The following is a 15,936-nucleotide window of genomic DNA, read 5'->3' on the forward strand; positions in this document are numbered from 1 at the left end:
TGCGGCGCTCAAGCTTGTGAGCAAATATTACTTGGCTACAAGGACAAATCGGCCACTGGAACGTAAGAGAAACTAACAGTGAGGTATCTTCTTCTTTAACAAGAAAAAAAAGATGCTTAACAGTAGCCAAGTTGAGAAAGATCTGCGAGACGCCAAGAATTGATGAGCGCGCACACGTACTGCAGGAATTTGGTTTTTGGAGATACTTTGGAATCCAAGTTTTAAATCAAGGAAAGCAAATTGTCGCCAGGAGGAGGCAGTTCTTGTATATCTGCCGCCTCAAAGGAAGAGTGCCGAAACGTGACACCTCTCTTTGTTCGTTTGTCGTCGGATGTGCTCGGGACAATTTGTTAAAGAAATCACAGAGAAAGCAAATTATTTGTTTTAAATTTTCTTTTTTCTAATTGTTCTTCATGAAATCAGGAGCCAGTTGTGACAAACAATGCGCAGCAAAGAAGCGGCCATCTTTTTGTACCCAAGCGTGTTTTATATACCATTGAAGCGTCTGGCTTCATTCACATTCAACGCGAACGTCCCTTTTAGATGAAAGAATCTTACCATGTGACGAGGAATATTCATTGTATTATAGCCTCTCATCTGAATTTTAAGAGGTGATTGATGTTCTGATATTATCTCACCTGATTGAGACGCAGAGTGCCCGATATTCGGCGCCAACTTCAGTCTTCCAATCAGGAATTACAGAACCGCAACCAAAAGAGGTAGTTTGGGACAGCAATGAGGCATGATATTTCACAGCAGTAGAGTGCATTTGGTGTTTATTTCGCCTTGTCTGCACTCGGCCTTGCCTTGAGACCTGATCCCCAATCCCAAACAGGCGCGAGGAAGCGTATCCCGATGACGCTTGCATTGCTAATACTTTTGCTGGAGAAATAAAAAGCGCGTCTAGTGCATAAGGATTCGAGATGTCCATGAGAGTTGCTGTCCTAGACCCTGGAAGAAAGAGACACCGATCGTGATCCCCTTGGCTTCTTGTCTTGGAGTACAGACACTTGCGTTCTGGGAAACGACCTTCGTGTACTATTCGGACAGGTCACAAATTCATTTTGTCGCGAAATCAGAGCTTATACCATAGCGATGCGATACTAACTCGTATCAATTCATCGTGAAAGCGTGTAAGACAACTTAGCGCATCCCCTATGCGTTGACGTGGTGGGGAAGAAAGATACTGTGGTAATAGCCGGACATGGAGACAGAGGCAAGATGGAAAGAAAAGCAGAAAGCTGGGTAAAAATATATTGCATGATTAAATTGGGACCGAATATTTGAGAAAATTTGGTGGCTAGATGTCCATTGTTAAAGTCAAGGTTGTGAATCGTGAACAAAGCACGGCGACGGCTTTCCGCGACGAACAGCTTAGTCTGGAGCAAAAGTCTGCGGCGGAGCCAATGAATATATGACAAAAGCTTGTAGTAATTTTCTTTGTAATGACAGAAGCTATGTACAATAATATTTAAACTTGGTGTGCTCATCAAGTTCAAGGTCAAAGCATTACATCTTGTTCCAACATAAGTCATAACAATGCGTAACAATCATAACACAGCTCATGTCCACCTGCACAAATACACATTCAGCGCATCTCTTCTAAATCACTGTCGTAGCGTGATTCATCATCCGAAATACTGACAGCTTCGTGATGACTCGCGCCACAACTGTCGATCGACCTGATCTTCTCCATCATCTCCTGCAACGACTCCTCGTCTGCCTTGCCGGGGTACCACTCCACACCATCAGCACCACGAAAGTAGCCCAGTCGGTCATAGAGTGATCTGGCTCGTACGTAAGGATCTAGTTCCCAGTAGTTGGCAGCCAAGTCTGCCACACACTGGTTTCGCCTGTCGCAAATCTCCCTCGCCTTCTCACTCAATTGAGCGTTCATAACCCACTCCTTTGTCAATTCCTCAAACTCCAGTGCCAGCACCATTCTTTCTCCCAGAAGCCGGTCCCGTGTCTCAGTGTCATTCATCACGGCGTTTTCGTCCGGTTCTGGCTCCACGTATGTATACTCCCAATCTTCTTCGCCTCCGAGTTCCCTAATTAGTTGATCAGGTGCTATCCATCTCCTTAGGCCCTTCTTGCCATACGTAAATTTGACCTTGCTAGTGAGTTCTTTGTTGAGCCAGACGCGAGCGAGTCTCCAGATTGCTGCGTAAATCACATTTGTTAGTTATGACGCGTCGAGTCTGTAAGCGGAAGTGCATACTTTTAAGGCCAAATGGGGCGTTATGAACCAGAACAAGCCCCAGCGAACCCGGATAGTTCGTCTCAACTTGCTTGAAGATGAACAACAGTGGTTTAAGATCAAAGTTGGCAAGTTTGAAGCCGGACAGGTCCAATAAAATGGTCTGCAATGATTATACGTCAGTCGCTGCGTTCTTTCTTCATGATATTGGGGCTTTCATTCACATACGCCTGCCTCGATCGGATGCCTAAGTGACAAGCGGGCCAGCTCGAGAAGGTATAAGGTGTATCTCTCGAGGCTCTGAACAGACTGGTCGGATGATCTGTGCAGTCGAACTCTGATGTGAGTTATCGGCCGTCCAGCTCTATCAACCCCGTGAATGAAGCTTTTGCCCCATCGAGCTTGCTTCATAAAGTCTGCGCCTAGCGCTCTTGTGATTCCTCGGTTGTTCTTCTCATCTTCCGCTGCGCCACCTTCTCCGTGCCTGAGGATGTCCTCGTCCACTCCAGCCTCAATTGTCCTCCAATAAATGGTTTTCCCCATCATAGTCGTAGCTTTGATGATATCCCAGTTGCATGCACGGAGGAATCGAAGAGCAAGCGCGTCTGGGTGCTCATGCTTGACCACCCGTAGAATAATTAACCGGTACATCTCGGGGGTCCAATTGTCCAAAGACTCAACAGCTTGCTGTGCCAACCGGTCCAAGTTCTTTTCTGTGGTGGGCAATAAAGACAATATTTCATTGACTAGCGTCGGGTACTTTTCATGAGTCTCACTTGCGCCGCGTGGCAGTCGCCTGGACTGCTTCGCGGGTGGGACATACTTCTCCTCGAGGGTCTTTTCCTTACTGGCGTCGTCGTCTGCCTCGCAAATCTCGATAAATTTGAATCCAATTGCCCACATTGCTCGCACCTTTGCTTCTTGCTCCTCGGTCAAATTACCAAAGTAACCCTCGGGGACCTTGTACGCGAATGCCGTCCCTGCAGGGTACGACACGCTTTGGCGAATCGTCTGTCTCTTCTGAATCTTGGACATGTTTGCTCGATAGGAGGCTGGTGAGTGTTGAGCCTTGTTCGAGAGCGGACAGAACGCATTGCGGCAGGGTCAGGGCAGGGCCTCAGTATATAGACCAATATGCATGTACATGTGAAGAAGAGTCAGAAGAGTTCGGCCTAACTCCACAACTCGCTACCGAGGTCGATTTTTGCACAAGTTCGTCCCAGTTTGTGGGAGTTGATGGCTGGATTGTGGGATAGTCGCAGGATGGCGTGCATTAGCGCAGTCTGGCGGATGCGGGGAAGGAACGACGAGCTTAAGACCCCAAGCCGTAACTGCCTGATTTGGTAGCAACAACTGGCAGCGACTGGCATACGTGCGGAGACAATGCAAGCCTCCAGCGCGGGGTTGGGGTTTTCTTCAGAGGTCAACTGGTCTGTGCTGATCTATTCCTACCCCCCTGCTTAAAAACACCAATCGCAACTTTTGAACTTGGCGATGAACAAACTTGGGTCTGTTCTTGCCCACCATCTATCGACATGATCCCGGTTCGAGCCGAGCAAAAAGTAGGTCAGTTGCCGCATCCCCAAGAGGACGATGCCAAGTCCGGAATCGTGTTAACACACTAATGCCTCTCAGCTACACATGTGAAGTTCAAACCCTGGCTCGCCACGCGAACCGTCGACACACATCGGATCCATGCGGTCTGAGGTAGAGCGATCACGTCATGTTACGGAGAGTCGCGAATGCCTTGTTCTCGGGAGCTGCTTGTCTGGTAATATATTTGTCCGGGGAGATGTTGCTCGTTCCTTTCCAACGGATCAAGATCATGAAGATTATCTGCAGTTTTTCAACGGCAAAAAAGGGTAAACGCCGCGGGTGGCGGCGCAAAGCTCATCATGTCTGAATGCTATGAGCCAAAGGTAGGATGATCCGGGTGACAGATTTACTTCGCTACAGGTCCCTTCGTATCGATTTGGTCCATCGTTCGCGCCTCACAAAAACAACAGACCCTTTCTACGGCCAAAGGCTTGATCAAACATCTCTGCTGTGAAGACACTGGCGTTTTTGGAATTGAATACCAACATAGTCGCAATCAGGTAGAAGACGCTCCCTGCACGGACTACTTGCAATCCTTCAACAGCTCATGTAGGCGCCGAAGTCGGCGCAGCCTGTGCATCCCACCAAATCGACTCAAAAACGCCAGTAAGCTGCTGCCCGCGTAGGCCTGCACATAATGCGACTTTTCACAGTTGTACCATGATCATCATTCTTGTTATTATTATCATTACTCACAGATATTTTTATCAAAATGCCGGTGTCGACACCTCCGTCTCGCCCAGTATGTTTTCGACAACCACCAATTACCGGGACCGACGGCAATAAAAACCGCGGCGGCGAAGATGGCAGCCGTGCAGCACATCAGAGTAAACAAATGTAATACTCTCGGTAAAAGCAACTCGTGGTTCTTATTGGACTGCGAACCTCCCTCTGCATATGTGAAGAAGATCCATGGTGCTGATCCTGGTCGCGAGTCCATCATGACACGAGTGAGCCGGTCGTCTTCCTCGGACAGTCCGGCGTGGTATCGCTGCCACGCATCTATTAGAAACCACTTCCCCGGCGCAAAGCTTGCCGCCAGGAATGAGAAGGGGGAGTTCCGCGAGTATCGGAGTAGCGATTCAGTTACATATTTCCAAAATGGATGATTCGGCAGCGACCCCAGAACGTTATTGCTCAAAGAGCCATGGCCCCTGTCCGTAAGCCATGCTGGGTAATAAAGAAGCGGCTCCAAATTGGCCTGGCATGCCTATTAATTGATCGAATTAGTCGCCACAACTCGGGGAACTCGATAGCATGTCGCCATGGTGTCGGATATGCCCACAATGTCAAGATCGATATAAATTCCACCGTAATATCGCATCAGGAAGTATCTCAACGCATCGGCTCGCTTCTCCGGAAAGGTGAAGCCGTCATACGCCCTCAAAAACCATGGATATTCTTTCTTTATGAAGTCTCGAGACGGCTTTTCAGTCCACAGCTAATTGATGACAGTCAGACCCTTTGAGATATTCTCCAATGAGGAGCATACCAATGCAAGCTTTGTCGAATCACCTTGTACTCCCAGTCTTTGTGCAGTGAAATGCACGACTGCCGCGCTGCATCCCAAGTGGCGGGTATTGTTTCATTCGCAGCATCACGCCGGTTCAGGAAGATCTGATGTATTATGCGAGGTATATATCGGGTTCGGGTCTCGGGTCGTGTGTTGTTATACGCGAATGCTACTTGGTCCTGGGTCGTCGTCACGCCAGCATGTGGGTAGAAAATGCTATGAGCACGAAAAGCGATGTAAAGGAGCGCTGTAATCAAGGCAGATGATGCGAGAAAAAGGAGTAGTTTGCGTGAAGCCGTCAAACACGAGCGGATGCCCATGGTGGGTCTTATTCCTGGATAACGAGCGAGGACAGAATCGAATGGCAATGCGTCGGCGTCATGAGGTGCTCTGTATACGGTAGACGAAAAGGACAGATACGGTACAGATGGCGATAATGAAACTTTAGAAAAGAAGAAAGAAACATGGGGCGCCTGCTAGAAGAAACTGCACATCATGACGATGCAACATGGTGCGACAGATCTATCGTGGACGGAAACAAAGGAGGTCATAAGAGAGGGCGCAGCCGTGACGAGAGAGAAATTTCTCGTTTGGACGGAGTAGTACTCTGGACCCAAAGTTCCAACGAGGCAGTACTCCGTACCGTGGTTGATTTCTGACAAGAGCAATATCCCCATCGCAAATGGAGCTTCATGAGGCTTTGAGCCAACCAGATTGCCATCGCCTGCCGCAACCATGCCTCGGAATTGGGTCTTTCGGAGCACCTGCGATTGGTGCCTTGTGTATAGAGGGACGTGATTGACATGGCATTGGCCGCGCCTTGGCCATGGTGGCGACGATTTAAATTGTTTGATCCACCGAGATGCCGTCTGTCAGATGATAATGCATAATTTCCAAGTGCGCATTTTCAAGATGCCCGATGCACATATCGGACCAACGCATCTCAAGAGAACTACGAAGCGGTAGGTATGTACGTCGCAAACTTGCCCCATGGTTATTGATAATAACTTAGGCTGCCGCCTTGCAGAGCTAGGATCCTAATTGATGCCGTCTGCCAGATCACAATGCATAGTTCCCAAGTTTGCATTTTCAAGATGCCCGATGCGCGGGCGCTAGGATCCTATTGCAAGAACTGGTCTGCAGAACTCCAGACACAGACTCCCACGAAAGAATAATGAACAGCACCTGAGCCGCGCGAGTCAGGCCTCAACATGGCCACCCAAAGCTTGCATGTCTTCTGCAGCCCTCATGCGCCAGCTCATTGTTAAACACCTGTTTGGAAATACATGTCTTTCAAGAACCCGTCTATAAACTATCGGGGTTCACATGGGTCTTAATTTCCGACAATCCACACGTGACGCTGCATAGACAGATCCCGTTGCTTGACTGGACTTGTCGTATTTGTCCTTATCTTTTTCGTCTTTGGACATCTGTCATCAAGCCCGTTTAGCTGCCAGAACGTCTTGGTTGTCGGAGCCCGCAATCGGCAGCGTCCACAATGGCTTCCTATCGTGATGAATCCGTCAAAAGAGATGGGTTCGCCTCTAAGTATGGGAGGTTCACGGCACATCATATTGAACGAATTGATGGCTCTGTACTGCAACGCATGTTCGTCCCCAAAGTGACGCGCGAAGGACAACGGGAATTATATCACCACGGCTCGAGCTTTATTCGCTCGCAGTTGAAGCATTACGGCGTTAAATTTGACGAGGCGGAATTCTCCGGTAATGGGACAGTTTTGATGAGGAAAACCCTTCTCGCAGGGCGTTGTGACAAGGTACCAGATCACATCACAGCTCTGCAGCGGCAGATGCACACGGAATGGCTAGAAACGCAAACCCCTCAGCAACTCGCAACTAAACCTTCATGGGTTATGGAGAAATACTTCTTGCGATCTGGCCAACCGGATAGCACCAAAACGGCTACAGTAGTTGGCATACCATTCGAGCCAAGTAGCAAGTACAGGTCCGATTTGGTCGAGGCTGCTAGCAAAGTACCTGGTTTGCAATGCGCAACGGGATATGGGCCCAAGACACAAGTCGTCTTCATGGGATGGACGTCTGCAGCTGTGAAGAAAGCAGCAAATGAGCACCCCGCCAAAGAGAAGAAAGAAGTGCAAGCGCTGAAGCAAGAGCATGAGGACGGGCGGACAGCCAAGCACAATGCTTATCTCGAGGCTCTGAAGGAGAAAAGAGGACCCAAGAAGTATTCTCCAGTTGGCAGTTACATGATCGACTGCGAAGAGATCACGGACAATTGGCCAGACGACGCAAAAAACATGACCTTGAATATTCGCACCACCGAGGAACGGGGAGTCTATGAGGCAAAGTTTGACTTTGGTATGTTTATTGGTGCCATGGTCATTTGTGACAACAAGGCCACCTTGGTGCGGTATTGCGCCGAGCTGGATCGAGAGGCCGAATCTCGGTTGAGTGATGGCTCCATGGGCTTTGGGGACGATGACGATGCGGATGCGGATATCGGAAACAAATCTGCTTCAAGCTCAAAAAGAAAGGCCCCCGAAGCGCCCCGTGGTCGAGGGCGCCCGCCGAAACAAGCAAAATCGGCGGAGAATCAAAAGGCCCAGCCGAGGACATTCTACCTGCGTCTGAAAGGCCATGAAACTGGCGAAGGTCAAATCTATCCGGATGCTGAAAAGGGAGCCATCAAGTTCAAGGATGAGAAAATGGCTAGTTTCCTGGGCAAGGCATCTCTCCCTTTCGAAGGAGAGAGCATACCGTTCACAGGGCGCAAAATTTCAGATCAACCATCCCCCAAGGCAAGGGGAGGTGAGTGGGAGAACTACTCGGATAGAGCAGAAGGCTACGCACGACGTCGGCGATGGAGATAACTGATGCACGACAAACAGGATTTGTTGGGACATATTCAAGATTGTAAGGAGCGATCCTCGTGTTCAATTGTTAATATACTCGGGCGGCTGTCTTGGCTATAGCGCATTGGACTACCTCTTTTACTTGGAAGACAGTGCAAACCTCTATTGCCGAAATACAATTGTTTAGCCTCACAGGCTTCGAACAAGAGAATACACCTGTCCTAGGATCGGATCGTGAACGGCCAAGCGAAAATCCCCTCGAATATCGAACACTGGCCTCATCAAACGTACCCTGGAATCGCATAGCGCGGCTTCCATGATTCGTCACTCCTCATCTTTCTCCTTTGGCGGCGGCTCTCTGGTCAAAATTTTTCCCTAGATTACAGCAATAACGTAACCGTCATTTCCCTCGATATCGACCTTGACCATTCCAACTCCACCATGCGAAGCCCCGAGAACCTGACCTGACACCCCTTCCAAGATGATTCCTCTGTCAAGGAACACGCAGAAATGGGAAGAAATGCTCTTATATCCTTTCAGCTCTCTGGTGATGTCATGGAATGATGACCAGCCGACATATTATTTTGGAACCATAGCGCCTAGTTCGGCAAGTAGGGGGACTGCCTTGCGAACCGACTCTGGGTGATCTTCGTCTCCAACTTTGAGCCTCTTCATATAACGTGGAAATCCGGAAATCCGGAAAGGGCGCCGAGACTCCTCAAAGGAGCGGGCCATGATATCACAGAATAAAACACTAGTAAAGACGGGCCCAGTTTCCTTTCTAGACAGGGTTCCTGAGCCGTGGCTGCTTTACCTGAGCAGTCCCTGAACCGCAGTTCCTGAGCAAGCCTGAGTAACTTCCGGAGTTTTTCTAGGTTTGCAAATAAGGATGATATCACCACACCACTCCATGGCTTAAAGGATGCCGGGGACTTTACGCTTTCGTCCTGTGCTCGCACCCCATTCACGACCCGTAATACGACGAGATTAGCAAGTCAATGCCGTGCTTTAAGCTAGAATATGTCAAATATACTTGCTAATTTCTCGACGTCCATTCGCCAAGCTCGTGGACAGTGGCGCAGAATAAGGCTCTCCCCGTATCATCTTTGCTAGAAGTAACCACGTTTGCTGCATCCGATTAACTCAACACCGCCAACTCCGTGCACTTCGATAGCTTTTGCTAAGACGTCGTTTGGAGCAAGCTTGGCAAAGCCTCCAGGATCAACTTGCGTCTTTTCTTGACTAGGCCGTGCCAGAACATGGACGCGCCTTCAACGCTGACAGCCCGTTACGAATACAATGCAATACAAGCGCTCCGCAACATCTGCAGGGGACAGCTTTCGCGTATCTCCAAGACTCCAAGGCTGGACTAGTCGAGCATCACGTACGATCGCCATAGGTGGGTGAATAACTTCAACTCTCCTAGCCAGCATTTGTGGCTCGTGGATACACCACTTCCAAAGTAATTTTCCACTCCACCCCAGCCTCACCGCTGACACATGTGGTAGGGAAGAAGTTTGTGGCAGGCTGCAGCAATAAATGTAACAATGAAAGACGACCTAGAGCATCTTGTTTTCCATGACAATACAGGCACAGTACACTGTGTCCCCGCGCCATTGGGACCTCGACCATGATCGTCTGGTGAGACGGCAGCTGAGGCTGAAATGGCTGCTCAACACCACATTCCCGGCCTGGCCGGAGAAGGCGGGCGGCTGATGAGTAGAGCGCCGTCGTGGCTTCAGCTATAGCTTCGGCTGCAGCAAAACGGCAATGCCCTCTGTGCGCTGAATCATATCCTCGATGACTAGTATGATTGGCTAGTAGTGCTGGAGACAAACTTTGTATTTGTACTCTTCCATACAGCAGACGTAGAAGGCAAACACTAAAGCTTAACGGTCATTGTGAGTCGCTGATACAGCATTCCCGAGGCTGTATTCTGACAAACTTTCGTTAGCTGGTAGATTTGTAGGGGCCGGAAAACCTGACAAACCCATTCATTCAGTGGCCTTTCAGTGCGTGCCCCTGCATTGAGACAATGTTCATGTTGGCATAATGAATCTACAGTGGAAATAGCTGGACAGTTTACTTCAAATAGTAACAGAACATTAACTAAGACGTTTTTTCCAGGTAGCTGTAAAAACTTGCAAAACTAAGCCCTTTTAGAGTTTAGAAGGAATCGATTGATGTGAACAATTAATTTGGTAGGGAAAAAGGCCAGCTTAGTTGACAATGCGTATTATAACGTAGTAGACGTGAGTTGGTTCACACCAATACTTTTCACTACCTGATAGCCTCGCCAATAATAACCACGTGAAACAAATTGTATAGACGGAGCCAAGAGGATTGATGTTGTCGAGCGCTAAATTTGGAACGAAGCGCGCGGCATCTAGTTGCGATTTGATGCGCCGTTTCTAAAAGATGGCAACGGAGTGTAAGATGTACTATACAACTAAAGCGCGTGCCTTTTTCCAAGGCTAGTTTTCCATCCCGATAATGTGACAAGCGATATGATGCAGTGTGTATCTACACCGCACCCTTTGGCGAAGATGGTCAGTGAGAATAGCATGTTCTGTCTGCCAAGGGTTAGGGTTGCCTCCCGATCTTGGGCCGCCCATTTTCCAGGCGAACCGGCCACGGCCGCCGCTAGCTGAGGATACATTTACTAGGGAGGAAATACAAAGTATACTGCAGGCATACCAGGGCACGCTATTGGCTGATGTGCCCGCCCACAGTTTCTGTGGCTTTCGGATCCAGAACTTTGGAGTTGTCTTCGACTCAGCCCCCCCTCCGTGCCAAAGGAATAATTGACGTGATGAGGAAGCAACTGTTACGTTCGTAATGTAACACAATCCCCTGCTTTCATCCCAAGATGAGCGAAACATACTGAATCTTTGGCTCTGGCGCCACCGAGACCCTGTGTGTCTGGTGGCGTGTAGCTGAGATGGAGAGTACCATGTAAAACCGCATTCTGGCCTGGCCTGAGGCGGCGGCCGATGAGTAGAGCGCCATGATGGATTCAGCTGCAGAGAAACGGTAACGCCTTCTATGCCACGAACAGCCTTGTCGGTGCCTATTATGGATGGGTATACGTCATACGGGCCAATTTATCCCCTTTTCGAGGCAACATACGGCAGGCGCAATACCAAGCTTTTCTGATGAGCTGTATAGCTGTTTTTATAAGTCTCTTATATAGCAACCTCCAAGATGTGTTGATGTAGGCTCAAATTTAGTTATAAATTCACGAGGGTTAGAGGTTGGAGACTAATCATTTCACTGCCCTTGCATCTGGATAACACATGAGAGATTCGGAAAACGAAAGTTTGCGAAATGATTGAAAATGAAAATTAGTTCCCTTGGGGGGGGGTTGGTAGTCTTTGGCCGGTGGCGCCAAACACAGCTAATAGTACACGCCAAGTTGGTTGTCGAGCGTGGTGCGAGTCAGATTGGTAGATGACCGCTCATGTTGTATATCCAACTCGGTACTCCCGGGAAGATGTTATTTCGAAAGCGAGATTTCTTTGAGCCGTGGAACGAGCTAATATGTATTGAAATTTAGTTAATCATGGTGTTTATATAAAAGATAGAGGTTTTGTTTGTGGCGTAGTAAGAGGCCTTTTGATACAAGACAGCCTAACCACATGGAATAACTCTACATGATTTTATTCTGCTTTAATACACTTAATATTAGGAGTATATTTATGATTTCTAGTAAAACGTGACACTTGAACTCCAGAACTGTTCACACTACTTACTAAGGCATTAACTCTAACCCCGCGTCGTTTGAGCTGATTCTGGGTTGGAGGCGTTTTAGAGTTCCGAATGCCAAAGGCAATACAAGCCAGCAAACGCTATTGTGGATGTTGGGACCAATAGGTATTAGATATTTTCCGGTTTTTTTTTCATTGGCCAATGGAAATAGAGAATAATGGGCTCGGTCTGGCTGCCGAAGGGTTGCCGCAGAAATACAGCTAGCTTAGCAACTCTTGATCCGTGTTAGTATTCATGTGTTGATGGCGTTAAGGATATAGGGTATCTCTATGGCGTTTCTTTGGAAGAGGTGTTGCTCAAAGTTTATGGCGATATGAGGATGGTAGAAAAGAAGGAGACAACCTTTCAGCACTCCATGTCGAGCAGCTGAGCAACACTGCAAAATTGCAATCATACCGACAGACTGGAAGGCACCCAACACAGTGGCATAAACTCAGTACAAATGGCACACACATAATGCCCAACTAACTGGCGTAATTATGTCCAACTATTGGGAGTAACTTGTTTGATGCCACGTATATATGTCATGGCCACCGCGACCAAACCGTTGGGTGCAGCGTCAAAACCTGGTCTATACCCAGCAGGTCGTCGACGCAATATCACTCTTCTTGACTTTACAGCCTAATACCCCGAGATAACTCCGAAAATTCTGGTCATGGAATCTCTGGCTGCGCATTTCATTGCGTTGACACGGACCATGATCTGTCCGCAACCATGGCTAGGGGGACGCAAGCAGTCACTACTAGCACTGCTATTTTTATCCGCTATTCATTGGGTTACTGCTCCAGACCAATTGAATGACTTTTGTCGCAGATATGGACATCAGACAGTGGTCATCGATGATAAGCTGTATATTGACGGCGGCTGGGTGAACTACCAGGGCTTTCAAAAAAATCACCAAAACTTTTCCAGTGCGTCAATCCCATAGATGTACAACGATGGTGTTGATGCCAATTAAACAGAATAACATGACACGGCTAACTCCGTATTAAAGACAAGTTGCTAGGATATCACGATCTTAATAAAATAGTGACTAATAAAACAGCAACTAGAACAGGGCAGGTGGGGTGGCCTAGTTTGAACATGAGTTTAAATAAGAACGACAGGCAAGTCAGCCCTTATGTTTTGTCTCATTTATACTTTATAAGAGGCGCGTCTGCAACTTAATGTCTTCCATGGAGTTGGCAGAAACAAGATACTGACTCTCAACCTGGCAGTATCCCAGCCGTGAATGGAGGGGTTCTATGGGGTGATAATGTCAATAAGATATTCTATCTATATGGCGGCGAATGGAATACGAAGTTTGCCATCGATCCTTACCATGTGTTTAGCTACGACATTCTATATGACAAGTGGTGGGACCTTGGCCCGCCCGACATCGATCCGACGCCAGAGATTGCTTCATATGGCGCTGGAGTCGGGGTATCTCAGACCGGTATGGGATACTACCTTGGAGGATGGATAAGTAATGCCTCCATGAGTGGATGGACTCAACCACGAACAATGACCTCAAATTTCTACGAGTACGATTACGAGGCGGGCAGATTTACCCTGAGCACTAGTCCAGGAGGCAACAAGACAAGAGCAGAAGGTGCCATGGTATGGATCCCGGCCGGCGATCCCAAGGGTCTGCTTGTATACATGGGAGGTGTTGTCAGTAATTCCAGCAACGGACCGGTGGAACCTCAGCCACTTGACAAGATCTTTGTGTTCGACGCCTCGGCCGACATGTGGTACACTCAGACAGCAACTGGCGAGATACCACAAAATAGACGCCAGTTTTGTATGGACGTGGCATGGGCACCTGATAAATCAAGTTTCAACGTGTAAGTCGTACCTAGTGTCCTCTTTAAGAATACAAAAGCAGCTGGCAGTACTAATAAATAAAAAGTTACCTCTATGGAGGCCTGAGTGTACCGCCCCCGGTCGTCAACACCACCGCATTTAATGATGTATACATCTTGACACTCCCATCATTCATCTGGGTTAAGGTGTTTCCTACTGGTCATAAGAATGACACGGACAAAAGAGGCCACTACAGTGCTTCCTGCAACATGGTCAAGTCAATGTCCCAGATGCTTGTAATCGGTGGTACCTACCCGGACGACAGCGAGTGCGATGGTGACGACGGCTCATGGGCGCAACACGGCTTTTGGACAGGGACGCTCCATAATGAAGGAGACAACGAAAAATACTGGGCGATATTCGAGCCAAATTACACCAACAATGTCGTGCCCAGCGATGTTTACCACACCATCGGTGGAAACAGGTACGGCAGCGCAACACAAACGAGCCCCAAAGGAGGATATGACCCTACCAACGCGGATCTCAAGAGCTTGATGGCATCGAGAGAACCGAAAGACACGCGTCAGGCAACTCGCCCTTTAACTTCCCCAACCATCACACCTACACCCACGCCCACGCCCACACCAACACCCGTCCCGAGCCAGGGTCTGTCTGGTGGTGCCATTGCCGGCATTGTTATTGGCAGTCTTGCAGGGGTAGCCCTTCTGCTGTTTGTGTGGTTCATTATAGGCAGGAGGGTCGTTCGCCGTCGAAAAGAACGGCGGCAATCTGTCATGACCCAGGACGCAAGATTGTACAGCGTGAGCAGTACGGCAGCGCCACCGAGCATGACCACATCCATGGAACCCTCTGGCTACGTGGTGTCTCGATGGTCCCGTCCAGGAAGTCCGCAAGAGCCATCTGAGCTTCCCTCCACGCAAGATGGCCGTCCGCGTGATGCAGTGGGCTCTGTAAGCGAGCTGCCGCCTAGGGGGGAGAATGGTGTAAAGCCTTGAATCACTCTTGCCGGGGGAGAAGGTTGATAATTAAACATTTAAGGATAAGCGAGATTGTATATTGGATAATCTGTGGCAAAGAATACATAACCTCGACTAATACTACCGTTGTATATGGAGAATAGTGGAACATGTCGTAGGAAGTTACAAGTACACTGTATACTTGTGATTATATCGAATATGCTCACTGTTGGGAAACTCTGTTTGTTGTAGCGTGATAATCAACAGCTTAACCCCTGAGCCTTTTCCGGAAAGTAACCTACCTTCACACATTATAGCTATATTAATCGCACCATGTCTGTAAACTTGATTCATTCTAGACGCTTCATGTAACTAGTCATCTTTGAAATCCTGGAAAAGACACATGGAGCTGATTTATACAGCAATATGCCCATGTCACCCGCCACCTCGACTGCGTCACTGTTACACGAAAAAGGCCCAACAATCGTGAAGCCCAACAAAGGGGCCTCACTGACAAAGGGCTTGTTGGTTACACAGATTAAACACGTGTCCGGGCAAGAGCTCTAGACACAGGCGTTCCCTTTATGTTCATATAATAGCTACTGTTCCCTTCCTTGCTCTTAGAAAACAAGGACCTTTGACACCCTTCAGGATTATCTTTTGAATCTAGGCCCTTTGCTTCAAGCCTTCTGTACTGAACCCTTGTCACAGTCACCGAATATCAGACATAAGGAACAACGTTTGTATTTATAGGCGCTTGGACATCATCCAAAAGGACGGCTTGTCCGTCGTTTACACGGAATCTCGCCGTTTGTTAACGGGGAGTATTGTTTCGCTCTGTAGATAAATGAATTTATAAACATAATACGAGTATCATATAAGCGTAAAATTTAATATAATATTAGGCTATACTAGGCTAAGAATAGTAAAAGACTAGAGAAATAGACCGTCTACGCATCGTAACGCGTCAGACGTACCGGTGCAATTGGTGCAGCGCCGCGGCCCGCTAGCCAAGGCCATCTCGCGATAGTCTCAGCCACCGTTTGTAAACCCATTTCCTGCCTCTTTTAATCTTCAAACACGGGACTGCATTACGTAAAGCACGCAGAGTTACACAGAGCCAGTCTCGGCCTGCACAGCCCACTATGAGCTGTGAATATCACCATGCACTGCGACGGAGAGCAACCCAAATTTCAAACAGCCCCTCAATCACGTCGCCAATCTTCCTTCTTCATCCATCCACCACTCCAAGGCGTTTAAATTG

General features: G+C 48.3%; 3 protein-coding genes across 3 annotated transcripts; 2 read left to right on the forward strand and 1 right to left on the reverse strand.

Moving 5' to 3' along the window:
* Positions 1-1,588: 1,588 nt before the first annotated feature.
* Positions 1,589-3,235, reverse strand: MAA_00636 (Cellular retinaldehyde-binding/triple function; the record flags this gene model as incomplete). The annotated part of the gene is made up of 3 exons (XM_007818634.1): positions 1,589-2,163; positions 2,222-2,363; positions 2,429-3,235. 3 exons carry the CDS (start codon positions 3,233-3,235, stop codon positions 1,589-1,591), a joined length of 1,524 nt encoding a protein of 507 aa, XP_007816825.1.
* Positions 3,236-6,807: 3,572 nt separating this feature from the next.
* MAA_00635 (AT hook, DNA-binding motif protein) lies at positions 6,808-8,160 on the forward strand (the record flags this gene model as incomplete). Its single annotated transcript, XM_007818633.1, has 1 exon — positions 6,808-8,160. One exon carries the CDS (start codon positions 6,808-6,810, stop codon positions 8,158-8,160), a length of 1,353 nt encoding a protein of 450 aa, XP_007816824.1.
* Positions 8,161-12,993: 4,833 nt separating this feature from the next.
* MAA_00634 (cell wall anchored protein) lies at positions 12,994-14,711 on the forward strand (the record flags this gene model as incomplete). The annotated part of the gene is made up of 3 exons (XM_007818632.2): positions 12,994-13,064; positions 13,128-13,736; positions 13,802-14,711. 3 exons carry the CDS (start codon positions 12,994-12,996, stop codon positions 14,709-14,711), a joined length of 1,590 nt encoding a protein of 529 aa, XP_007816823.2.
* Positions 14,712-15,936: the final 1,225 nt, after the last annotated feature.

This window comes from Metarhizium robertsii, assembly GCF_000187425.2.
Source record: "Metarhizium robertsii ARSEF 23 chromosome Unknown MAA_Scf_7, whole genome shotgun sequence".
In the NCBI taxonomy this organism is placed as follows: domain Eukaryota; kingdom Fungi; phylum Ascomycota; class Sordariomycetes; order Hypocreales; family Clavicipitaceae; genus Metarhizium; species Metarhizium robertsii.